The sequence below is a fragment of the Maylandia zebra genome, linkage group LG6 (genome assembly GCF_041146795.1).
Source record: "Maylandia zebra isolate NMK-2024a linkage group LG6, Mzebra_GT3a, whole genome shotgun sequence".
NCBI classification, from domain to species: domain Eukaryota; kingdom Metazoa; phylum Chordata; class Actinopteri; order Cichliformes; family Cichlidae; genus Maylandia; species Maylandia zebra.
In genome coordinates, this window is record NC_135172.1 from 13,992,675 (window position 1) to 14,017,559 (window position 24,885).

A 24,885-nucleotide genomic window follows, 5' to 3' on the forward strand; every position below is an offset into this window, starting at 1 on the left:
ACCAAATAAAAGGATATAAAGGAAATGAAACACCATGTTGAACTTGTTTTGAAAGTTTTGCAGTTCATCATGAACTCTTGTGACCATAAAAAGGGCAGATGTTTCCTCTGGAAGTGTTTTTATATGCGCAGATTTTCCCCATGGCAACTTGGAAAAAAAGCGTGGTGTCAGGCTTGTTCATCGGAAGTTCTTGTTGTGCACATGACTGTGGGGATTATGCCATAAAGGAAAGGCCTGCTCTAAGCGCAGCTTCACAGGAAAGCAATGCATTCCTTCCAGTAAGAAAAGGGATTTAACTTCTGATTTTCAGAATGTCCAAGATTTCCAAATCACATTTTTTGACGAGTCAAGCTACTTTGATGATTTATTAATTTGTTACATCATAGCTATTTATAAACATCATAGAAGAATATTGTTTTGCTGAGAAAAATGGTTACATGTGTTACTTTTTATCCATTCATCCAGTAATTTGAATTTGAATTTGATTTTAGCTCAAGATAATGGAGATCCTATCAGGCTTGCGGGTGGCTGCTGGAGCCTATCTTAGCTATCATGGGATGAGAAGCGGGGTACTCCTGAACATGCTGCCGGTCTATCGCAGGGCTAAAAGTGTACAATATGAAAGGTCTTTAAAGAACAGCTAAACAGCCAGCCTCACACACTGAAGTGATTCCAACAATAACAAACACAAGGGAGGACATTACACCAGCCTTAATTATGTTTAGCACAAGATATATATTTTAAGTGGTTTACAAGCATTACTTATTTCATCAGCGGGGGAGAAACACTTTCTACTGGGGCTTACACAGGACTGAGACAAGTTTAATGTAAGAAGACAAGTTGGATGTTAAAGGAGGTTTGGGTGTGCTTTTTTTTTTTTTTTTATCAATTATGATGTTCTTTCAGTGAATAAGCATGACATGATAAGAAAAACCAGGCTTAGTGCCCTCTTTTTTCCCTTACTCCTTTCACTGGAAATGTCTTCCTGTGAAGGAAGCAGGGGGAGGAAGCACATTTACTCACTCATCCTATGTACAACTTCTGCAGCGGAGTTTCCCCTGAAATCCAAAGACATTCAGAAGAGTGCAGGAGTTAATCTGGCGTTGAAGAATCTTATAAACAGGAAATTCGTAATTACCAGTTCCAGTTCTCTCATTACTTGTGTTTATTGTTTTCACAGTGAAAGAACATGTCAGGTAGACTTTGATATACATACAGAAATATTTCACATACAAGCTCTTGAACAATCAGGACCCGTCATTGTACCATATCACTCCATTAGTGCTTTTCACTTTCAGACTGCTCAAAGCTTACTTCAGCTTTCAGGGCCTTCTTCTGTGCAATCAGCTCTTAAAAGACAAGCACCCTCTTTAATTTCAGTTTATAGTTAAGTCTAGATCAGGTAAGCCTGAACTGCCCATTAGTAGGCCTAGGATCCTGGAGGGCTTCCCATGATGCTGTCATGGTCCCTGTGCCTCCCCGGCCAGCCCAGTGTGGCCACAAGTGTTTGTTGTTTTGCTCTCTCTGCTCTCCTCGCCATGCTCTCTCTCTTGCCTGTCTGCCTGGGCGGAGCTCAGATTGGGCTCCCGCCCTTGGCCTACGCACCTGCAGCTGATCACCGGTGATTTGCAGTTGATCTCTGGCTCTTCTTAAGGCAGGGGCTCTGAACTACTCGCCGCTGGAACATTGAGCTACTCTTGTTAGTATTGCCCGGCTCTATAGCGATTCTGTTGTTCCCGTACTTGCCTTTGACTAATCCACGTCTCTGTAAATAGGTTTATCTGGATCTGCCCTCTTTGTGACGCCTGGGGTGAGTGAAAGTGAGCTGCTTGTGTGGAGATTGTTCGGACCAGGAGAGGAGGGAGTACGAAGACGTGTGTTTCCCCAACCTGTTGACCCTCGGGGCCCTGGTGTTTCCACCCCTTCACATGTATATAGCGCACCAGTGCCATTAATAAAGAACTGTTTGAACCGTGCTTCCTCAGTCCGCGCCGAGTCCGTTACACTGCCGTGACAGATGCGCTGAGTGTTTCTTCCACACTCACCTTTTTTCACTCTCCACTAAAAATGTTTTTAGTAGTTTAATTATTTGAATTGTTTAGTTATTATTACTCTCTGGCTGTCTTTTGCCCTGTCTCCCTTCCCCTCTGCTCCAAACATTTGCAGTAGATGGCTGCCCCTCCCTGAGTCTGCTTCTGTCAGAGAATTCCTCCTGTTAAAATTGAGGTTTTCCACCCCCCCCCCCCCCCCCCCCCCCCGTTGCCAGAGTGTTTGCTAATAAGGGTTCACCTAATTGCTTTGGTTTTCTCTGTAGTGTCTTCACCTTACAATATAAAGCACCTTGCGTTATCCTGATTTAGCGCTATATAAATAAAAATGAATTGAACTGAATGTAGACAAATAGACAAGGTGAGATTTTTCCACAGGATAAATAGAATCAGAAAAAAAAAAAATCAGTATACATGTTTCTCTTTTTTTTTTTTTTTTCAAAAAAGGTTCTGTAATTTATTTACATTTTAAAAATAAACACAAGCTCCAGTGTGCACTGTATTATTACAACTTAGCCTTTTTCACTAATACCCACAATATAACAAATAATCACACATACTATACACAAACATACATGGATGTGGCAACCGTTGGTAGGTCACTAGCTGTTTGTTTGAATCGTAGATAATATATGAAAGATGGGGGTTGCTACAGGTCAGAAACATGACGCCTAACATGTCTTAGATGGTGTCAAACCTGAGGCTTCAAAACCTCAGCCCACAAGCCAGTGGGTGGTGTCACAGAGACCACTTATTTTTTACACTTTAGACTTTCTGAGGGTTTCAGGGCTTCAGTGGAAATTTCATAACGGATGTGAACAACAAAACACTTCAGCCTTGTCTATTTCCCATCAGCCGGTAGAAGCATGGCTCTAAGTTGGCACGATCCTCTTCCAGATTCCTGGCAATGATGGGAGCTGCAAGTCTGAGGCAGCGTGCTGGCAGAGCCAATAACCTGCATGTTTCACATTTCTCCTCTGATTCTCTACAGTGGAGGTCAGGAGTGCAAAGCTAGCCTGACACAATTGCAGCCACTACACTCGTTGAAGGAAGCAACAGAAATTCTCCTTTAGACTTTAGTACAAAAAAAGCACATGTCTAAATAAACATACAAAGTCATTTAAATTATTTTTATACAAACAAAACAGTTAAACAGCATGTTCATCCACACAGCAGTGATAGTGGATATTCAGCCCTCTGCTTGCATATGGATTTGATAGCATTAATTTACTTTCACATTTGCCAAAACAAATTGAAAAAAAAAAAAAGTGTGCAGAATCTTTAAGTTAGTGTCCTGTTAGTCTTGAGTTTGTACTTTTACAGTCACCAAATACTGAAAACATAACTTAAAATAATATCAAATATTTCTCATAGAACTCGATTTTCTCAGCAGTCAACAGTCAAAATCGCGAATGTTTTACATCTTGCTTCTAGTTCAAAGTAGTGGCAGAAATACAGACAAAGGCCAGTAAGCTGCTGCCATGACAACAGTACTAAATTCCAGGCTGTGTAACAGTTAAAGGAAAAAGCTGGTGACATCCTATGTTTTCAGTCTATATCGACACGGGAACTTTGAATTCCACACTCACTACAATGAAATCTAGAGATCACTCCTTAAAAGCTGCAACCCAAGACCTGGATTTAAGGCAGCATATTTACAGGAAGTGACTGCAGAACTGCTGCTGACTGTGTTACAGTACCTTAAAAGCAGAAGCTTGTTAAAAGAGAAAGAAGCTTTTTTTCCATTCAGTATTTAGGTCACCGGTCACGTCACTTAAAGCCTTCATTTCATGCTGTCATTTTTGTTGTTTGGTGTCATCAGATGTCATCAGTAGAGGAAGGTAACCACTACCTCAATCAAACCGGGATGATGTCAAACTTGACAAATTGACTTGAAGAATTAGACAGCACCTAATGTCGAAGAAACAGCTCCAGACTGTTTGTCCACAGTTCAGATATTCTCGCAGTTTTGCAGAGGCAAGGCAGTGCGCATAGGAAACCGTAAAACATCCTTTAGGTTGTAGCTTCCCTTTCGGTTTTGTTTATAGAAAAGACAACATAGCACACAAATGAGGACAAACAGAACAGCCACAGATACCCCAACTATTATCCATATCCAGGGGAAAGCTGCAGAGTTGGGAATAGAGGCTTTGGTAAAGAAAACAGAAAAAGAGAATATTCAAATTAGTCAAACAGAAAATATCCAAACACTGCTTGAATTGAAACTGGATGTGAAAAACAAACTAAAATCTCACCTTGTACATCAACGTTAAACTCCTTGGTGACATTCCCTACTGTGTTGCTCACAGTGCAGATATACTGTCCTTCATGCTCAAAGCCGACAGAACTGATAGTGAGAACGCTGCCAGTGTAGGAAGATGAGCTATTTTTTGGGCGTGTCCAGGTGTATGAGGGGCTGGGGTTTCCCACAGAGGAGCAGTTCAGGTGTACAGTGTCTCCTTCTTTGACTGTAATCACATCTGGATTTCGTGGCTCATTGAGCTCAGGCCCATCTGTGTGATTATTGAAGGAAAAAAAAGAACAAAAGATTTAGCAAAACAAACAATTTTGGAAGAGAAATTCAATATCGGGAAACATGGGCCTGTTTTCACAGTCGCGCAATTTTGTTAATCTCTGTAACTTTTCATCTGTGATAATTGACAGAGAAAATGTTTAACACGTTGGAAATGTAAAACAGATTATTCACTAACATAATATACAGCAGAAAGTGGAAAGCACTGTCCACAGTTCAGCCCATTTCGCTTAATTTCTACTCTTTAAGATTTCAAAGGATCATATTTTACCAGTTTGTCCACTTCATGATGTTTAACTGCTCTACTTACTTTGCAGGTTAATGCTCACCGCACTAAACATCTGACATAAAATTTATATTACATGCAGTGTGACATTAATAGGTCAGTCTGACAGTTCAGAGAGTTATTCTAGCCATATGGCACTCTGAAAGGAGTGGATGAGTTTTTCTGGAGTGGCTTTAACATAATAAAAAGAACAGACTTTTCTTTCTTGAAGATTTGTTGCAGTCAATTGCTTCCAGATTTAAATTGATATATACTAAAAAAAATTTCATTTAGAGTTTAAACACAATTATTATTATTTTTTAAGGTTCACAAACAAAGTGGAGTTCTATTTTTGGTCTCTACAAACACACTGAGTGTTTTAGTTTTTAGCAGCTAAATCCTCCACTATGTTCATCAGCTTGTGACAGTCAACAGTTTGTTGATGATGCTTATTAGAGCCTGTTCATTAACAGTGATGAGAGGTGTGAGGAAGAATCAAAACAGTAAAGTAATGGGACATAAAACTAAACCAGTGACATGAAACATGCTCAAAATGTTAAACTCTGAGGAACAGAACAAAGAGCGTCTTTATTTCTCTCAGACTCACAGTAGACTGGAGGAGCAGAGAATTTTTCTGATGTCACCACTGGAGGGCTCTGTGGTCCAGCTGGTCCCAGCTCCAGCTTGGCTTCGCACCAGTACTGGGCTCCATCATCTTTTCTTCTGGGGGTGATGTCCAGAGTGAAGGTCTTATTCACTGGTTTCTTCTGTTCACTGTTGGACTGTTGGTGACCCAGTGCTGTGTTTCCTCTGTAGAAGGTCACATTGAGCTTTTCAACAGGAGCTACGTTCTGTACGCTACACTGCAGGGTGTACTGCTGATTCTCAAACATCATCTCAGTGTGGTTTACAAAGCTGATGGAGACACTTTCTGGAAGCTCTGTGAAGACCGGGAAAGAAACAAAAATGTAAAGAACAACATAGAATGTAAGCTAGAGGTTGGTCTGCAGCAGCTGAGAGTATGAATCCATCCAACTGTATGTTTCCACAAATAAAGAAGTTTAATTAATCTATGAATTAATAAATATAATAATAAGGTTATAAAGCAATTTTCACTTTAGAATTATAACTAAGTATAAGTGATGTAAAATTCACTAATGCGTCTCCTGTTATAAAGTAAGCATACTTACGATAAAGAGTTGGATTCAGAACGGTAGTACACTGAACACCAGCATCAATTGTATAATAGCACTGTAGAGATATGCCCCATTCAGTCAGTCTGTCAACTGTCCAGAACATCGTGGTTCCACTTTGTGAAATTTTTCCCACAGCGTGCTCTAAACCTGAAGCATCTCCACTGCAGTCCTTCTGACATGCAACACATGTAACATTGGCTGGGTCACCGTACTTCACTACCAGCGCAGATGGAGTGAACACAGGATACTCTGTGCAGTTAGAACCTGTAAGAAACACATCCAGTGTTGTTATTTGGTAGATTAGCAGATACACTTCATACACAGTGTGCACTATTTTAGTCAGACATTACTGTATATTTTGTATCCTGTAAAAGGTTTTGCAACCCAATAAAATCTTTGTACATTATATGGCTCTGCTGTTCTCTGTGTGTATATGTTTATTTAAAATCAAACACAAAATTAATCAGCAAGATTATACAAGTAGATTCAACTTCTCAATTGATATCAGAACATTTTGTACAAGGTTTATATATAATAAGAATTAGAATAAGGATTAAGAAATCACAGAGACGTTGTTTGCATAGTTACACACTCTGGTGACAAGTTAAAGGAAAAATTTGAACAGTTGAACCCTGCAGTGGGAAGTTTTGGCCCTTATGTGCATCTTTCCTTGAGGCACAGTCAGAGCAAATCAATCATAAAGTTGTTCTGAGTGATCAGTCGATCCTGTTCCATCCTAATTGGTCTCACTTTCATAAAGTGTGAGTTAAACCAATCAGTTAAACCAACATCAGTTAAACCAATCAGAGACCCGGGTCTCTGATTGGTTTAATGACTATAAAAAAGCATGTAAATTATATGCTACAGACCTCGCGGTCACTATAGATCTCAAATCAGTTTAACCGGTGTGGGTTAGCCTGATCAGATCCAGATATGTGAAAAAGAGTAACTGTAACTGTGCAGGTTACAGGCTACTGTAGTTTATTTGAATGAAGTTTTCCTAAGTCTCCTGCTAAGCAAATATATTCATCACAAATGGAAAATGTCTGACAGTCTTTGTAGGAAAGCTACTTTCGGCTGCTCCCAACAACAGATCACCACAGCGGGAAGCTTGATGAAGTTTGATGTGGCAGATTTTTAGGTCAGCTGCCATCCGGACACAGTCCCAAATGGATCAAAGCGGAGAATTTGTAAATCCCTACGCCATGGAGCCACTTTGTAATACATTTTTATCGCTCTAGTTTATACACGTCTGGTTTCTCAGCCACCACCAAAACACCAAACGAATGAACAGCTTTAGGAAGAATGCTTTTCCATCGGTAGAGGGGTCCGGAGATTTTGGAGGTCGATTCTAAGAAGCACTTTGCTAGTAAAACTTTATGTTGACTCCTTTCATCCCCCCCCCCCCCCCCCATCTATTTAATAACATGAGACATAATGAAATAATTCAATCTCTGAGTCTCATAATAAAAACACGAAGCATCAAACTGTTGTATTACTTTGAAGCAGCAACACTCTACCCCCCAAAAGTACGGGGAAAAAAAATCTCTGAGCACAACAGATAACGGGACACTTACCAGAGGCGGACACGCGGACGTCTCGGAAGGAGATCATCAAAGAAATAACGAGGAAAAGGTAACAGGAAAGCATCGTGTCCAGATAGTTTCGTTGGGAAAACGAAAAAGAAAAAACGTTTGTTAATAAAAAAAAATCTCCGAGCCCAAAGTTTGTTGGCCAGATGGTGTCTGTAATGAACTGAGAGCAGAACAGATAGCAACATGGAGGTCCACGCTCCTTTATAAGCTGTGGGCGTGGATCAGCGGGCTGGTCTTCTCTTTGGGAAAGTGAAATCGAAAACATCCATCCGGGAAATCTGAATTTTCGGGGAAATCCCATTAAGAAAAATAAGCGATGAGCTCATGTCAGCCTCATAGCAGTCAGGTCCTCTGAACACCACGACCCCCCCCCCCCCCCCCCCCCCACACACACACACACACAAAGGGGAGAGGGAGGGGAAACAACAGGAGGACAAAGGAGGGGGGAACAACTAAGCTGTAGTGCCTCTTCACCTCACTGTGCAATACCTTTTGTGCAATACTTTTGTTAATAGTTAATGGTGCAATAGACTCCATACTTGAAATGTGCAATTCACTTGTATTTTTATTTTTATTCCTATTTATTCTATTTATCCCCTTCGTATATTTTATTTATATGTCTCTGTATTTATATGTGTGTGTGTGTGTGTGTGTGTGTGTGTGTGTGTGTGTGTGTGCATATATAATATTCTGTAACTGTAACTTCTGCCGGTGCTGTGCTTTTGGAAACCGAATTTCCCAGAGGAACCCACCCGAGGGATTAATAAAGTTTTATCTTATCTTATCTTATCTTATCTTATCTTATCTTACACACACACACACACACACACACACACACACTGGTAAATGAAAACGTGTATGTAGTCTGACTGATCTGAGTGATAAATTCTAAAATGTGCTTTCTTAAAGGAAAGACAATAACAGTTTGCAGTGTTTTGCTTTTAAATGTATAAATTAGAAATATTTAAATAAACTCAAAAACTTCAGCAAATATACTTTATGTCCCTTCCTGCTGGTCTGCACACACAAATGCTGAGGCCTAGTTATTTCAGTGAAGCAGATTTCCCTTATCTCTTTCCTGTGAAGCCTTCCTCCAGGACAAAGTCGTGCACAGGACCAGCTCTCAACTGCTAAGACTGAAGCATTAAAAGCCCTTTAGCCTGTCTTCCTATCTGTTTCATTCCTTCACACTTCAGAAATGATCTACAACCTTGTTTAGTCACTCCTCCTTAGTTATTTTTAGTCTGTTTATTCTCGCTCCCCCTTACTCCAGCTTGAAGTCATAAGAGGCACGACTACATATCAGAACATCTGGAAGTGCAGCAGCAGAGCCACACGAGTGAAACAGAGAGACCAAGCCATCTGAAGAAAACTTGTCATTCGTTCATGTCATTCATTTGAGTCAGGGACGAAAGTTTCATAATCATAAAAACACAGTGTTGTGAAGTTTAAATCTCCCCAAACGAACTGATTTGTCACACAGACTAGATCAAACAAATGCATTTATCCATTCTCCAATTAAAAAAAAATCACAATATCAGTGACATTGTCTAAAGTATACTATTCTCTTTATAGCTCCTTTAATATTTTTATATGTAACAGTAAAAATGAACAAGTGTTAGTGAAAAGGCTTTTGACTCGGGGGTCACTGGTAATCGTGCTGAGCCTTAAGGAGTGTAAAGACAGTTTACATTCCCAACATGCTTCTGTGTTTACTAAAATCTTGCCTCCCTTTGCTTTTTGGACTCATTTTAATGCTTTGGTTTTCATTTTTTGAGGCAGATACAAAAATGTTGGTTGTGAGCCAACCACTGAAACCATGGCAACATTAAATGAGGAAATTCTGAAGGTGTTAGTCATTTATAAAAAGTTTTCAAGTCATGCTGTTGGTATAGTATGAGCTACAATTTGTTATTCACACCAAACATCTTTTTTAATATTAATCCAAGTAAAAGCACTGATATGAATCTGTAAAATGTTTGTGCTACAGACACTAAGGCATGTAATATGTTACTCAAGCAAAAAAATTTAACTAGAAGTAGACAAATGAACTTAAAGTAGTAACACAGAAGCTCTCAATGCAGAAAATGCTGGCTAATGCTGGAGTTTGCTGTTGTAAGGCTGCCATCCCAGATTCCAGTTACTTAGCTTCATTTTAGATTTATCTTCATGATGTTTGCTATTGTATGTAAAATGCGTTATTTAAATAGAGTGGACATGAACTGAACATTGGTTAGATGGTTGTGAAACACGTGGATTTTATTTGATCATCAAAAAAGAATCAAAAATAGTTTTAGAAAAAGAAAATCATAGTTCTGACTAAAGTGACAGGGGAGGTGCTTCTGTGCATGAAGACTTGGAAAGCCTCAAAGAGACCAATCAGGGCAGTGAAGGGAAGAGAGAACGAGGACTGTTAAACATCTAATGGTGAAGGAGTTTATATTCTGTTTGACTGGAGCTTCAGACAAAACTTCCAGATAAAGTTAAACTGGACTCTGTGAGCTTTCTGGTTAGACCTTATCTCTCTGCTTCTCTGTGCTGGGACAGTGCCAGACACGCTGGTGCCATTTGTAGTGTAAAGGCATGCGGTGGTATTCTCAGTGCGATCACAGATTTTAGGGATGTGAATTCAGTCTTGTGTTTTTGTAATGTGTAGTAACTGAAATGTGGGTAAGCGAGGGAACAGCTAAATAGATGCAGTTCATAATCCACATATCAGAGACACTGGATTATTATTAGATTTTTAGAAGCAATGAATGAATGTGAGATTTTAATCAGTAAATATTGCTACTGGATAATATTGGATAATTGAATAATTAACTCAAAGTGTTTAAATGATGGAAGAATCACAAGAATCAGAATTATAACAACAGAATCAGCCTCAGTCTCACATAAACTACCAGACAAGTTGGATCACATCTACATCAGTAGAAAGAATCCATAAGCAGGATCTGAAAACATGAGATTAAAAACTCAAATTCACGTCATTATTGTGTGAACTGGGGCTAATTAAACTGGGAAAAATAATTAAACTGGCTTTAAAATACATTTCTCTTACTTTAGTTAAGTTTATTCCTTATTTTAGTTAGTTAGTTGTTTATTTAGTTGAGTGAAGGGAACTCGCAAAGTAAGAATTTCATTGCTCTGCACGGCCACTTGTGTTTTGTGGTGTATATGACAATAAACTTCTTGAATCCTGAATCTTACTGAGCACATTCCTAGAATACTATACCCACAGAATTAAGGAGTGTAACATCTGCCCAACATCTCCTTTCTCCAGATCTATTAAACTGTGGTTATCAGATAACCATAGTTTGAAGTAGAGTCACTGAAAGTCTGTAATGTTACAGGGCTTTTTCAGTAAATACCTCAGACAAGGAAGTTATGTTTTTGGTAGCATTGGATGTTATTCTGTTGGTAAAAAGAACATTTTGAAAAAAATTATGAAATCTTGTGGAGTGGAGTCATGGAAATTTGTCTGCAGTCCACTCCGGTCCTGCTCCTACACAGTGTTTGTGAAACATAATGAAACGTGGACATGACAACACAAGCTTGAGAACACAGGGAGAGACACACGGGAACAGATAAGGGAGACGAAAGCATAACTAAGACAGACTTACATCGAAGACAGGAAAGACTCATGAATACGGAGACATGGATAAAAACATACTAGAATAAATCACTCAATAAACCCTAACTAAATTACACAAGAACTTAACATTGATGCAATCTAACAAAAGAAAAACAAAAATACAAAATAAACTCAAAACACTGGGTCACAGATCCAGGCCCTGACAATTCCTTTGGACCTCTGACGGCTTCTTTGAGGTCAAATAAGGTTAAACTTTCATAAAATGTCTTTTATCTTTAAAACTGTGGTTAAAATTTAGTGCCTTTGTTAATATTGGCAACATTTATAAAATGATAGTGGAGATCTTAAATATGACATTATAGTTTACAATCAAATATCATGTCACAAATGATATCAAACCTGATTTATATTTTACATCAAGTTGAATCCAAAGTTTGTTACATCTTTAAAAATGAGAAAGACAATGACTTGTTAGTTAGTTACTGTACTGTAAATATACTGTAGCATAATATTATATAATAGGCTGAAGTTGTTCACATCCAGTTATTTACAAATCAATACCTTGTCCATTACCTGCTCCTACATAGTGTATGTGTATAAAATACAATACTATTCCCTAAAAGTAAACACTGCTCAGAGACTGAGCTGCATTAGCGGAGGTTTGTGCTTCATCTTGTTAATATTTTTCTGTGTGTTTGTGAGTTTGTATAACTGCTTTTAAAGTTTGATTTGCCACATGGATGTGTGGTTGTTTTTTTTTTGTTTTTTTTACATATACGTGTTTCTGTTTAAATTCACAACACATTAAACAGTATAATGAATCAAATCAGAGCATTCATTGTTTCAGTTTCCCGTTGGTAAAGAAGAAATGAAAGTAAAGGTGGCAAAAACCGTGGGAATGGTTGGAGTCATACTTTAGTTAGCTTAGCTTCACTAGTTTGTTTGTCAGCCTCCAGTGACCAGAAGAAGAAGAAAAATGCCCATGTTTTGCTTTCTAGCTTTTCCACTGATTGTTATTCAGGCTCAGTGAAAGGTTCTCCTTATAACTCGAGCTAATCTCTGATGTTCATTCATGAGGTTACAAATTGCCAACAGAGAAAAAATGCTTTAAAGTAGCTTAAAAACCTTAAAGATGTCTAGTTTTGGACAGAGCCAAGTCATTTCTGGACTTCGCCCTCTGCCTGTTCCTCTTCTGGTTTGTTTTGATTATCTGACTGCTTCCACATCTGAGTCAAGCTCTGGCATGAAGATTTGCATTTTACAGTTTTACCCGTCTGCATCCTCTTAACCTGTCCTCCTGAAACTTTTAAATAAGAAACATGCACACAAACACACAGAGGGGAGAAAACACACACGCTGGAGGCAAAACTGAGCAGCCTTTAAATTTCACCAGGACTTTGTTGATTGTTTGGAAATGAAAATGCTAAAACATAAATGCATATTTCTACATTCAGATTCCACTTAACAGTACATCTATATACTTCAGCTTTGACCTGTAACAGGCCTGCGTCAGATTAGCTAAAACTGAGTTTTCAGTTCTGCAAAGTTGACAGAAGTGGAAAAAATGAAGCAACAGTGGATTGATGAGTTTCACTGAGGAGTGGATTACGTTTGCATCCTGACGGGACTTTTTTTCTCAGTACGGCTAATTTTAACACTATGACTTTGATTCAAAGAACTGGCAGCTAGTCATACTGCCAGTACTCCTATGAGAATATAAAGAAGTCACAGCTCTCTGAGTGATGACTGATACCTCTTACAGACACTGAAAGCTTCTACAAACAAAAAAAAACAGAAATAACAGCTTGACAGGATCGATTCTAGTTTGCTTTATTCTAAAGTTTAACTAACTGGTAGGCCCTGTCATCAAATTACACTCTGCTGTCAGGGTTTTCATGCTTTTACGCCTTTCTTCGGCCTCATTAGCTTATTTGTTTTTATGTGTACACTCATACTATTTATTTTATATGTTTTTATTCTTATAGTTAATCTGCTGAATTCAATTATATGAAGTGTTTCCCATTTTTCTGTTTTGTTTCTTTTTCCCTCTCCTCGCCTGCAGCACACTGTCCTCTTACGACAGCTGGTCAGGTGAGAAGTGTGTGAGGCTTGTGCTGGTTACAGCCTGTCCAAACACATTAGGCTCATCTAGTATTAAAATATACTGATGCTGTATGGTTTCAGTTCAAGTTTGTTTCAGCAATAACTCATGTCCATCTTTTCTCACTGAATCAGAGTCAGAGAGACTTTATTTATCTCCAAGGGGCAATTAACAATAGAGTCCCCACTAATAACCCTCTATTCACAGTTATTTATATTCAGGGTCAAAGTGAGATACGTATAAACTACATAACTTTGTGAAAATGTCTTAATCAGGTAATATTCACATAAATAATCCAAGTTTGATGTGTGTGTGTGTGGTGTTATGTGAGAAAAGAAAGGTCATTGTTATTACATTACATGTTATGATTGTCTGACATGGGAATAGCTCAACCTTTAAATAACAGGAAATAGGCCTGGAGAATTATGTCACTACCATAGTAGCTCTGACTGTGATCTTGACTGAAAAGTTCAGATTCATGCAGATCATCAGCTTTTTCATATTAACTGTTGCTCACACTGCCTCCAGTATCTCAGATTATTATCTAGCGTCTTCTAGTGGTAAAACACAAGTATTACATTATTAAAGGTCCTCAGGAGGAGCTCACTAGTCAAACCTTTGGGCCCAGCGACCCCCTCACAGGTGAGAATATTTATCTATTATAATCTTGACACCATTTGTGCTCTTAGATGCAATTATTTGTTTAAAAACATTGAATAAAGACTAATTTGTCAGTGACATTGGTAACATTTTTAGTAAATTAATGTTAGTAAATTATTTTGCAGACTGGGTTTTAGGATCTTGAACCCCACTTTGAAATCCACTGCTCATCAACAGCTGGCAGAGCACAAATGTAACATTAAATCAGAGATGAAACTAATGATGAGTATAAACAATGAACCTTCCCTTGCAGATGTGCTTTGCTTTACAGCAAATTCACTTGCAGAAGTCAGACAGACAGAGGCTATGACAGGGAGGGATTTGAGTGATTTGTTCAGATAAGTGCGCTTGGATAGGCTGAGGATGAAATGGGACAAACAAAGACTTTAACAAATACAAACACGGATCCTTAAACGTACTCGTTCAAGACTCAAACATTATTCACTTCTCTCGCTGAACTAAAAAAAAGTAAAAAATGAAATAAAAACTGTGGGTGAATAAACTGCAAGCATAACAGTGACAGCACTTTGTGTGAAGTTAAAAGTCTGTATGTTTGTATCTGTTTTCAGTGATATCAACTCTATTTTTCAAGTCACCTATATTTGACAACAGCATAATAAAAATGGAAATATGGCCACACCAATGAAAAAATCCTGGAGGCGCCGCTGATCTGAAGACCCTGTTGCAGCAAATTTGAAGGACAATAATGTTTGTTTCTTAAAAGATGTGACCACCAGGGGGCATCAGTTACAAAGTATTGATATGATAGCTCGTTAGTCTGTGTGTGTGTGTGTGTGCTTCTGTAACGAATAAATAAATGTCATTATGAATGCAGGTTGTTAGATAATTACACAGTGGCAGCTGTTGCTTAAACATAAGAAAACAAGGATCTAACATGAAATAATAATTAAACCACAGCTCTGAAATCTGTACTTAAGCTGAACAACAACAACAAACTACTGTAAATGCAACAAAGAGACATCGCTAACATCATGTAAGAGTTTTGATCAAGGAAAATAAGTCAGTTAAGATGTTGCCCGAAGTATGCAAAGAATAATAACATTGCAATAAATATCCAGTAAATATCCACACATACTGGTCACCTGCACACACTCAGTGATCTTTGACAGTGATCTTTGTCCCACTGATATCACGAGGGAGTGAAGAGGACACCATGTGGTTGTTTTGTAGACAAAATGACACCCAGATGTTTTTGTGATATAACAAAGAAATTTGTTTAACTGATAGTAAATTATTTTGCAGACCCTATGGCCCTACTTTGAGACTAATAATAATAATAATAATAATAATACATTTTATTTTAAAAGCGCCTTTCAAAACACTCAGGGACACTGTACACAGCAGAATAGAGACAAGCAATAACAACAACAAGCATAACAGTTTACAAAGTTATAAAGATAAAATGTGGAGTAAATTTAAAAAGCAGAATGGAAAAGCTTATGTGGAATAGGCTATTGTGAACAGGTGAGTTTTGAGTCTAGACTTAAAAAGAGAGAAGGAAGTGATATTTATCATATCAGGAGGAAGGGAATTCCAAAGTCGAGAAGCAGAGAAAGCCCTGTGCCCCATGGTGGCTAACCGAGGGGAAGGGACAGAGAGAGGAGCCGAGAAGGAATGGTGATCTGAACCAGATCAGAGAGGTATGAAGGGGAGAGATGATGAATAGCCTTAAATGTATACAAAAGTATCTTGAAATTGATGCGGTATTTGAGCGGAAGCCAATGAAGCTGCTGCAGAGCAGGGGTGATGTGGTGCATAGAAGGGGTCCTGGTGATAATACGAGCAGCAGAGTTCGGGACACGTTGAAGCTTATGGAGAAATTTTTGACTAAGACCAAAAAGAAGAGAGTTGCAGTAATCGATCCGGGAAGTGACCAGGCTATGAACAAGAACAGCAGTGGCATGTGGGAAAAGGACGGAGACGATTAATGTTACACAAATGGAAATATGCAGACCGAGTAATGTTATTGATGTGTGAGTTACAAGAGTACTATCGAGGACGACACCCAAACTTTTCACACATGGAGAAACAGAGACTGGCCAGTTATTGATTGTAATTGAAAAGCTATTAGTTCTGGATAGTGTTGTTTAGTGCCTACCAGCAGAAGCTCTGATGTGTTACTATTGAGTTTAAGAAAATTGGAAGGGAACCATGAATTTAGTTCGGCTAAACAGAGAGTGAGGGACTACAGCTCATCAACAGCTGTATAAATATCTGTAATATTTAAAGAAAGAAATCAACTGTTGATCAGAAATGATCAGAAATGTGAAAGCTTGCCTTGCATATGTGCTAAACAGGAAGTTTGCTCACAGAGGATAGACAGACAAGCTGCTAATCAGAATCAGGTGTTAACCATTCAGTCATTTCTTCAGCTGTCAATAACAATAATTTTACTGAGTTTGTAGTTTCCCCTTTGCTTGCGTTTACAGTAGCATCCCAGTGACAGACCGACAAGGACCAGAACTCCCAGTAAGGTTCCACGTATTATGTATGGGATGGAGCTGACTGTAAAAAAGAAAAGAAGAATAATATACACGAGGCAAATTAAAAACACCAAAACAATCACAATGAATTTAATTCTTGGATTAAAGATTGGATTATTCTCAACTGCTGTATCATTTCTAGAGGAAAATATTGTGATTGATCTTCAGTGACTCATTTTCCAGGAAGTATCTGACAACACTCACTTTGTACGTCAATGTTAAACTCCTTGGTGACAGTCCCTACAGTGTTGCTCACAGTGCAGATATGCTGTCCTTCATGCTCAAACCCAACAGATTTAATAGTGAGAACGCTGCCACTGTAGGAAGGAGAGCTATTTAATGGGAGTGTCCAGGTGTATGAGGGGCTGGGGTTTCCCACAGAGGAGCAGTTCAGGTGTAGAGTGTCTCCTTCCGTGATTGTGATCACATCTGGATTTGGTGGCTCATTGAGCTCAGGCCCATCTGTGTGATTATTGAAGAAGAAACAGAACACAATATATTAGCAAAATCAACCATTTTTAATTTAAAAGAGGAATGTTCACTGATGAACACATGAATTGTTTTGACAGTCAGACAATTCCTTTAATCTCTGCTGAACTGTGTACAATTAGCCTCTGAGGCTTTCTGGAGTTATTACTAAATGTTCTCAATTAATGTTATCCCCTCTAGGTCATATGATGCACATATACGTATGGTGGTTTCTGGATCCAGATGTGAGTCAGAGTAGCGAGTTAACAGTTGTGTCTGACATCAGACTCCTTTGTTTGGATAAGTTACCTGCTTAAATGTGTTCATGTCACCGGCTCACATCAGTGATCAAACTGTGCTGTTGATTGTGATGATTTGAGAATCATGTTCATCTTAAATATGTTACTGAGGGGGTCTTAAATTAATAACAAAAACATAATAAAGGTCAAAGGCAATATGACTATCACATAAAGACTGAGCATGCCCCTTGTGTCCACACTGAAGTGGAAGCACATATTCATGGAGAGTGGAAAGTATCAAATTACTGTCTCTAGTACACTATACTATACTTCACTTTCACCGTATGCTAGTATACTTAATACTTATTTTTCAGTGGGTAATATTTTACTATTTATTCCACTTCATTATATTTAACTGCTGCAGTTACCTTGCAGGGTGTTGCTCTTTATACAAAACATAATATACAGTATACACCAAAAAACTACCAAAAGTTTGTACACATAATCTCGTTTAATGTTTTTTCTTTATTTTTACTACTTTCATTATTGTAGATACTTACTGAAGACATCAAATATATGAAGCAAGATATATGGAATTATGTAGCAAAGAAATAAATGATAAATAACTCTAAAAATAATGTCTTATATTTTAGATTCCTCAAAGTAGCCACCCTTTGCTTTGTTAACAGCGTTACAAACCCTTGGTCTTCTCTCAATGAGCTTCATGATGCTCACCTGTTTGTACTTCACAGGTGTGACTTGTCATTTTTCATTTGTGGAATTTCTTGTCTTCTTAATTATTGTTGGGACCATCAGTTGTGTTGTGCAGAAGGTTGGTACCCAGCTGACAGCCCTATTTGACAACTGTTAGAATTCATATTAGGGGAAGAACCAATGAGCTAAGTAAAGAGAAATGACAGTTCATCATTACTTTAAGAACTGAAGGTCAGTCAGTCAGAATATTGCTAAAACATCAAGCACTACGAGGAAACTGGCTCACATGAGGACCACCCCAGGAAAGCAAGACCGAGAGTCACCTCTGCTTCTGAGGATAAATTCATCCGAGTCACCAGCCTCAGAAATCGCAAGTGAACAGCACCTCTGATCAGAGCCCAGATAAATGCCACACAGAGTTCCAGTAGCAGACACATCTCCACATCAGCTGTTCAGAGGAGACTGCGTGAATCAGGCCTTTATGGTCAAACAGCTGCTAAAAACCACGACTAAGGAAAGGCAACAATCAGAAGAGATTTGTTTGGGCCAAGAAACATAAGGATTGGACATTAAACCAGTGGAAATCTGTGCTTTGGTCTGATGAGTCCAAATCTGAGATCTTTGTTTCCACCTGCCGCGTCTTTGTGCAAAGCAGAAAAGGTGAACGGATGGTCTCTACATGTATAGTTCCCACTGTGAATCATGGAGGAGGTGGTGTGATGGTGTGGGGGTGCTCTCCTGGTGACACTGTTGGGGATTTATTCAAAATTGAAGGCACACTAAACCAACATGCCATCCTATCCAGTTTGCATTTAGTTGGACCATCATTTATTTTTCAACAGGACAACGACCCCAAACACACCTCCAGGCTGTGAGAGGCCTATTTGACCAAGAAGGAGAGTGATGGAGTGCACAGTCGTCTGACCGAAACCCAGTCGAGATTGTTTGGGATGAGATGGACCACAGAGCGAAGACAAAAAGACCAACAAGTGCTCAGCACCTCTGGGAACTCCTTCAAGACTGTTGCAAAAACATTTCAGGTGACGACCTCATGAAGCTCATTGAGAGAATGCCAAGAGTGCGCAAAGTAGTAATCAAAGGAACAGGTGGCTATTTTAAAGAATCTATAATATAAAACATGTTTTGAGTTATTTCACACTTTTTTGTTTATTACATAATTCCATACGTGTTCATAGTTTTGATGCCTTCAGAAGAATCTACAATGTAAATGTTCATGAAAATAAAGAAACGCCATTAACTCAGAAGGTGTGTCCAAACTTTTGACTGGTAGTGTACAGTGGGTATGGAAAGTATTCAGACCCACTTAAATTGTTCATTCTTTGCCTCTCCTCAGTGCAAGACACATGAATGCCCTCATGGAGTTTGCTAAAAAAAACAAAACAAACAAACACCTGAAGGACTCCAAGATGGTGAGAAATAAGATTCTCTGGTCTGAAGAGACCAAGAGAACTTTTTGGCCTTAATTCTAAGTGGTATGTGTGGAGAAAACCAGGCACTGCTCACCACCTGCCCAGTACAGTCCCAACAGTGAAGCATGTTGGTGGCAGGATCATGCTGTGGGTGTGTTTTTCAGCTGCAGGGACAGGACGACTGGTTGCAAGTGAGGGAAAGATGAATGCGGCCAAGTACAGGGATATCCTGGACGAAAACCTTCTCCCAAGTGCTCTGGACCTCAGACTGGGCCGAAGGTTCACCTTCCAACAAGACAATGACCCTAAGCACACAGCTAAGATAACAAAGGAGTGACTTCACATCAGCGCTGTGACTGTTCTTGAATGTCCGAGCCAGAGCCCTAACTTAAACCCAACATAAAAATGGCTGTCCACCAACGTTTATATCCAACCTGACAGAATCAGAGAGCATCTGCAAAGAGGAATAGCAGAGGATCCCCAAATCCAGGTGTGAAAAACTTGTTGCATCTTTCCCAAAATACTTCCACTAAATACTGAGTAAAAGGTCTGAATACTTAGGACCATGTGATATTTCAGTTTTTCTTTTTTTAATAAATCTGCAAAAATGTCAACAATTCTGTGTTTTTCTGTCAGCATGGGGTGCTGTGTGTACATTAATGAGGAAAAAATGAACTTAAATGATTTTAGCAAATGGCTTCAATATAACAATGAGTGAAAAATTTAAGGGTGCCTGAATACTTTCCGTACCCACTGTATATTAGATATATATTGATATTAAAAGATCAGAGTCTCACTGGTCAGAGATGTGTCTTCAGTCTGAGACTTAGGATAGAAATTGTATTCTCGTCATAATCCGATGGAAAATTGAACAAATGGGGAAAATGATTTGAGGCACTGAAACCTCTTACATTACATAAAGAGCCATGAAAATTACACATGTAAATGTAAATCTGTTTCCCCCCCTCAGACTCACAGTGAACTATAGCAGGGAGCTTTTCTGATGTCACCACTGGAGGGCGCTGTGGTCCAGCTGGTCTCAGCTCCAGCTTGCTTTCGCACCAGTACTGGGCTCCATCATCTTCTCTTCTGGGAGTGATGTTCAGGGTGAAGGTCTCATTCACTGGTTTCTTCTGTTCACTGTTGGACTGTAGGTGACCCAGTGCTGTGTTTCCTCTGTAGAAGGTCACAGTGAGGCTTTGAACAGGAGCTACGTTCTGTACGCTACACTGCAGGGTGTACTGCTGATTCTCAAACATCATCTCAGTGTGGTTTACAAAGCTGATGGAGACACTTTCTGGAGGCTCTGAGAAGACAGGGAAAGAACGAGTAACACAGGTAGATGTCAGTCAGTAACCGCTGAGAGTATGAATCCATCTAACTGTGTATTTACACAAAGAGATTAAATTTAGATCACAGATGATGTAAAATCCACTAAAAAGTCTCATTTTCTAAAGTAAGCATACTTACGATAAAGAGTTGGATTCAGAATGCTTGTACACTGATTGCCAGCATCATTGTTATAATAGCAGTGTAGAGATATGCCCCATTCAGTCAGTCTGTCAACTGTCCAGAACATCGTGGTTCCATTTTGTGAAACTTTTCCCACAGTGTGCTCTAAACCTGAAGCATCTCCACTGCAGTCCTTCTGACATACAACACATGTAACATTGGCTGGGTCACCGTACTTCACTACCAGCGCAGATGGAGTGAACACAGGATACTCTGTGCAGCTGGGATCTGTAAGAAAAAAACATTACATGCAATTATTTGCAAGGAAAATATTTACCATCCATCCTGCTCACCTCAGTTGCTTTCAATGTATAAGTGTAGCAGGTCCAATCTGAGCCCGTCACAAATGACTGAAGCCTGCACCCTGTCTGAGGATGAGCTTTTTCATGTACAGGAGATCATGATGGTGTCCATGAAGCAGGTGGGAGAAATTCCCATGAAAGTGAAAAGTTAAGAATATGATTACAATTATCGATCAGCTGTCTGTGACAAATATAAGGATGTAGAAAATATGCGATCGCTTCAACTGTGATAACGTTTGACTATATTTGAAACTGTCGATCTCCTGGGATTCACATTTCAGTAACTCTGAAAGATGTGATAAACCAAAAGCATCCAGTGAGCAGCACTTCTGCAGAGACAGTGGCTTGTTGAGGCCAGAGGAGAAAGGACAGACTATGGTCATTTAGATTTCACCTGCAACTGTGCTGGACAGAAAAGCATCTGTCCTCGAGGCTACAGCAGCACAAATGCATGTTGGGTTTCAACAAGCCAAAACAGAAATCAGAGGCTGCAGAGAGACAGGCTCCACCAAATCTGGACAGTTAAAGTTTTCCAACATCTTTTCTCACAGGTGTCTCCAAACCAAAAACAGACTGACTGAATTAGAGATGGATCTGATATTACGTATCGGTATCGGTCCGATACTGACGTAAATTACTGGATCGGATATCGGAGAAAAATAAAAAATGTAATCCGATCCATTAAATATCAAAAAAGCACCTCACAAAACTTTCGACACGGCGTAACCCTCCTCATAACCGTAGCACATCGGAGCAGTGTGCTCACGTGATAGAGCGGCTGTGTGTATTTGTAGCCTCGCTACCAATCCTGCATTTCATCTCAGAGGAAGTTATCCCAGAGAGAAGTAAAGCAAGTGTGTAAGTTCATCTCTGAATGTTTGTAAAGCATTCCCACGTTAAGCTTAACAACCGATATATGGAGGACTGCCTCTTGTCTCCCCCTCCCTCTCCTGCTGCTACTTCAATCGTGAAACTGATCAGTGATCAGCTGATCGGCTTTTCTGTCGCGAGTCCGTCTCTCTTGTTTGTTTATCGCCCACTTTGCACCAGGAAGAGGAAACCAGCGGCTGAACAACAGCAGCACGTTTAAGCTTGATCAGCTGTTGTTAGAATTTATTTAATATTACTTTCTACACCAGGATCTTTTTCTACTAGCTGACGGCTGGTAACTGTGCAGGGGCGGATCTAGCAAAGTTTAGCCAGGGGGGCCGATAGGGCATGAACAGGGAGAAGGGGGCACAAAGACATACTTTTCTTTCTTATTCTCATTTAAAATGTCTAGCTTTTAATAAATAATTATCTGAATCTTACACCCAAATTTTTTAATCTGATGTAAAATGAATAGAAGTCCATTAAGTCTAATACACCCTAGTAAGCTACTTTTTCCTTTGGGAAGGTACCATCTGTGCAGTCTGCAGTTCTGTTGAAGAAAGATGTTGAATCTATTTAATTATTCTTGAAAAAAAAATGTATTTCTGTGCATTTTTTTTCACACTGCATCAAATTAAACTTGATTACGTCGATTAAGCATCATGAGGTGGAGGGGGGGGTTCCCTATTTTATTTTATTTTTTGCTGGGGTTTGCAACCCTATTAGTTAGGTTGCTTACTCTTTAAAATACCAGAATAGGGAGGATGGAGTAGGTTTAAGTTTATTAGATTGATCAGTATTGCTGAACTATGAAATATTTTGGGTGCAGTGCATTTTTTGCATACAGGTATAACAGAATAGCTTTAGTGGGGTTTTTTTGGTTTTTTTTTTTACTTGAGTATGAACTTATACAAAAAGCAGCAAGATATTTAAAAAAAAAACAGTTATATTGATTAAAAAACACACTATATCAGATTCATATCGGCCGATATCCAAATTTATGATATCGGTATCGGTATCGGGCATAAAAAAGTGGTTTCATGCCATCTCTAGACTGAATGGGACAAATCTGTCAACATCTTTTGGACTCAAGAGCAAGAAGAACTGAGGCTGTTTTAGAGCAAATTGAGGCCCTGCTAAGCATTTAAATGATAACTGACTTTGCAGTTAATAATGATAATTAATCATTGATTGTCTTAAAGTAACTTTTAGATTTGACTTGAATCTTCCAGCTTTGTGCGTCATAAAGACATAGTCACCCTTTCCTACACAGTAAGCGACAGAGAGAGATGAGAAATTCTGATGTCGGACAGTGTGGAGAGATTATGAGGACCCAAATGCAGACACTTGAAAAAGGGAGTGAGTTTAAACAAAAGGCGAGCCGTTTATTTGGGTTGAATGAAAATATAAATAAGAGGCAAATGAGAACAGAGACTTAACTAACAAACTAAACTGCATGAACTAAAGCTAAACACTAAACACAGAACACGGAACACAAGACCTGGATGTGGGAACATGGAGCGAGAAGGCGGAGCTGGAGGAAGGAACGCAAATGGACACAAGACAACTGCGGAGACAAAGGAAGGACACACAAAGAGGGAAACATGGAAACAGTTACGGGAGACGAGACACGGAGGGAGCAAGACCAAAACACAGACATGACTGGGGAAACACACACAGAGGACATGGCAGACTCTCACAGGAGACACAGGAAAGAGACAGAGCCCAAAAAACAGATACAAATAAACTCAACAGCATAAAAAAACTGAACTCAAGACTAAACTGAATGAAATTAAAACATCTTCACAATGTAACGGAAGGAAACGTGAACACAAAATAACACAAAACATTAGAGGAGCAAAACTCTGACCTAAACATCCTGATAAAGCAAAGCATCATAAATCAAAAGGAAAACTCAAAACGCTCAAAACACTCAAACCATGACATGTGAACGTTAAATAAACCAACAAATTGATACATGATGCAGAGCCTGCCTGAAGTAGCTCCCAGGCTTTGCTCCATTAGCTAAGAAAGTGGTTAATACTGTACTACACATATAGTTACAGTATATCACTTCATATGTTATGCACTGTCTGGCACTGAAAAGGATATAGATGATAACTATTACACAGAAAATAAGGAAGGCACAATACTGAGAAAAGTAAATTAAGAAAATTACGATAAATATATATATATATTGTGAAACAATACATGTGAAAATCACATAATTTAATCGTTAAATATATTGTACAGTAAATAAGACCATTGCAAAAAATAGAACTGCCATTTATAAACACAGTAACAAAACTCCACATGTGTGAGAACTTACCGTAGCCTGACACATGGAAGTGACACAGAGAATGCAACAAAGAAACAGCCAAAAATATGCAACAGCAAAACATGATGTTCAGCTGATGTCGTCCAAAAGTGAAGCTGATCAGCTCAGGTCTGAAATTTAAAGGAACTGCTGCTCTGTGTGTGTGTGTGTGTGTGTGTGTGTGTGTGTGTGTGTGTGTGTGTGTGTGTGTGTGTGTGTGTGTAGGTGTGATGTGAGACTGGGTGGGAATATCATAAACAAGTGGTGCTTTTACAAATACCAGATACAAAATGCAAACTAAACTTCTTCATCAAAATAATTTACATGATAGGTTTACACACACACTCATCGTGGGTGTGAAACTTTTGGTAATTTGTGGGTTTTTAATCATTTCTTTGAACTATTCTTTTTCCAGGGTGCAATGACTGTACAGCACACGCTGTTAAAAAACACACAAACAAGAATTGGGTCACAAGTTTGAATTTATTTTAGACTTTATTCAGTCCGCACTGGGCCAGAGTTTACATACAAACAGAAAT

The 24,885-nt window shown here is 39.0% G+C and overlaps 1 protein-coding gene across 1 annotated transcript; it reads right to left on the reverse strand.

The window, feature by feature from the left end:
• Positions 1 to 3,110: 3,110 nt before the first annotated feature.
• LOC101473668 (MAM domain-containing glycosylphosphatidylinositol anchor protein 1) lies at positions 3,111 to 24,435 on the reverse strand. Its single transcript, XM_076885377.1, has 10 exons — positions 24,359 to 24,435; positions 20,816 to 21,085; positions 20,322 to 20,651; positions 16,699 to 16,956; positions 16,385 to 16,516; positions 7,620 to 7,958; positions 6,037 to 6,306; positions 5,454 to 5,786; positions 4,304 to 4,561; positions 3,111 to 4,196 (listed from the first exon to the last, which is right to left on the reverse strand). The coding sequence occupies exons 1-10, from the start codon at positions 24,429 to 24,431 to the stop codon at positions 4,000 to 4,002; spliced, it is 2,460 nt and encodes an 819-aa protein (XP_076741492.1). The 5' UTR covers positions 24,432 to 24,435; the 3' UTR covers positions 3,111 to 3,999.
• Positions 24,436 to 24,885: the final 450 nt, after the last annotated feature.

Bases quoted from the DNA above. Each gene is read 5' to 3' on its own strand.
- LOC101473668 (XM_076885377.1), bottom strand. From the start codon at position 24,431: ATGTTTTGCTGTTGCATATTTTTGGCTGTTTCTTTGTTGCATTCTCTG. The intron at 21,086-24,358 runs GTAAGTTCTCAC...TTTTTCTTACAG, and splicing joins CTTCCATGTGTCAGGCTACG to ATCCCAGCTGCACAGAGTAT. The intron at 4,197-4,303 runs GTGAGATTTTAG...TCTTTACCAAAG, and splicing joins GTTTAACGTTGATGTACAAG to CCTCTATTCCCAACTCTGCA.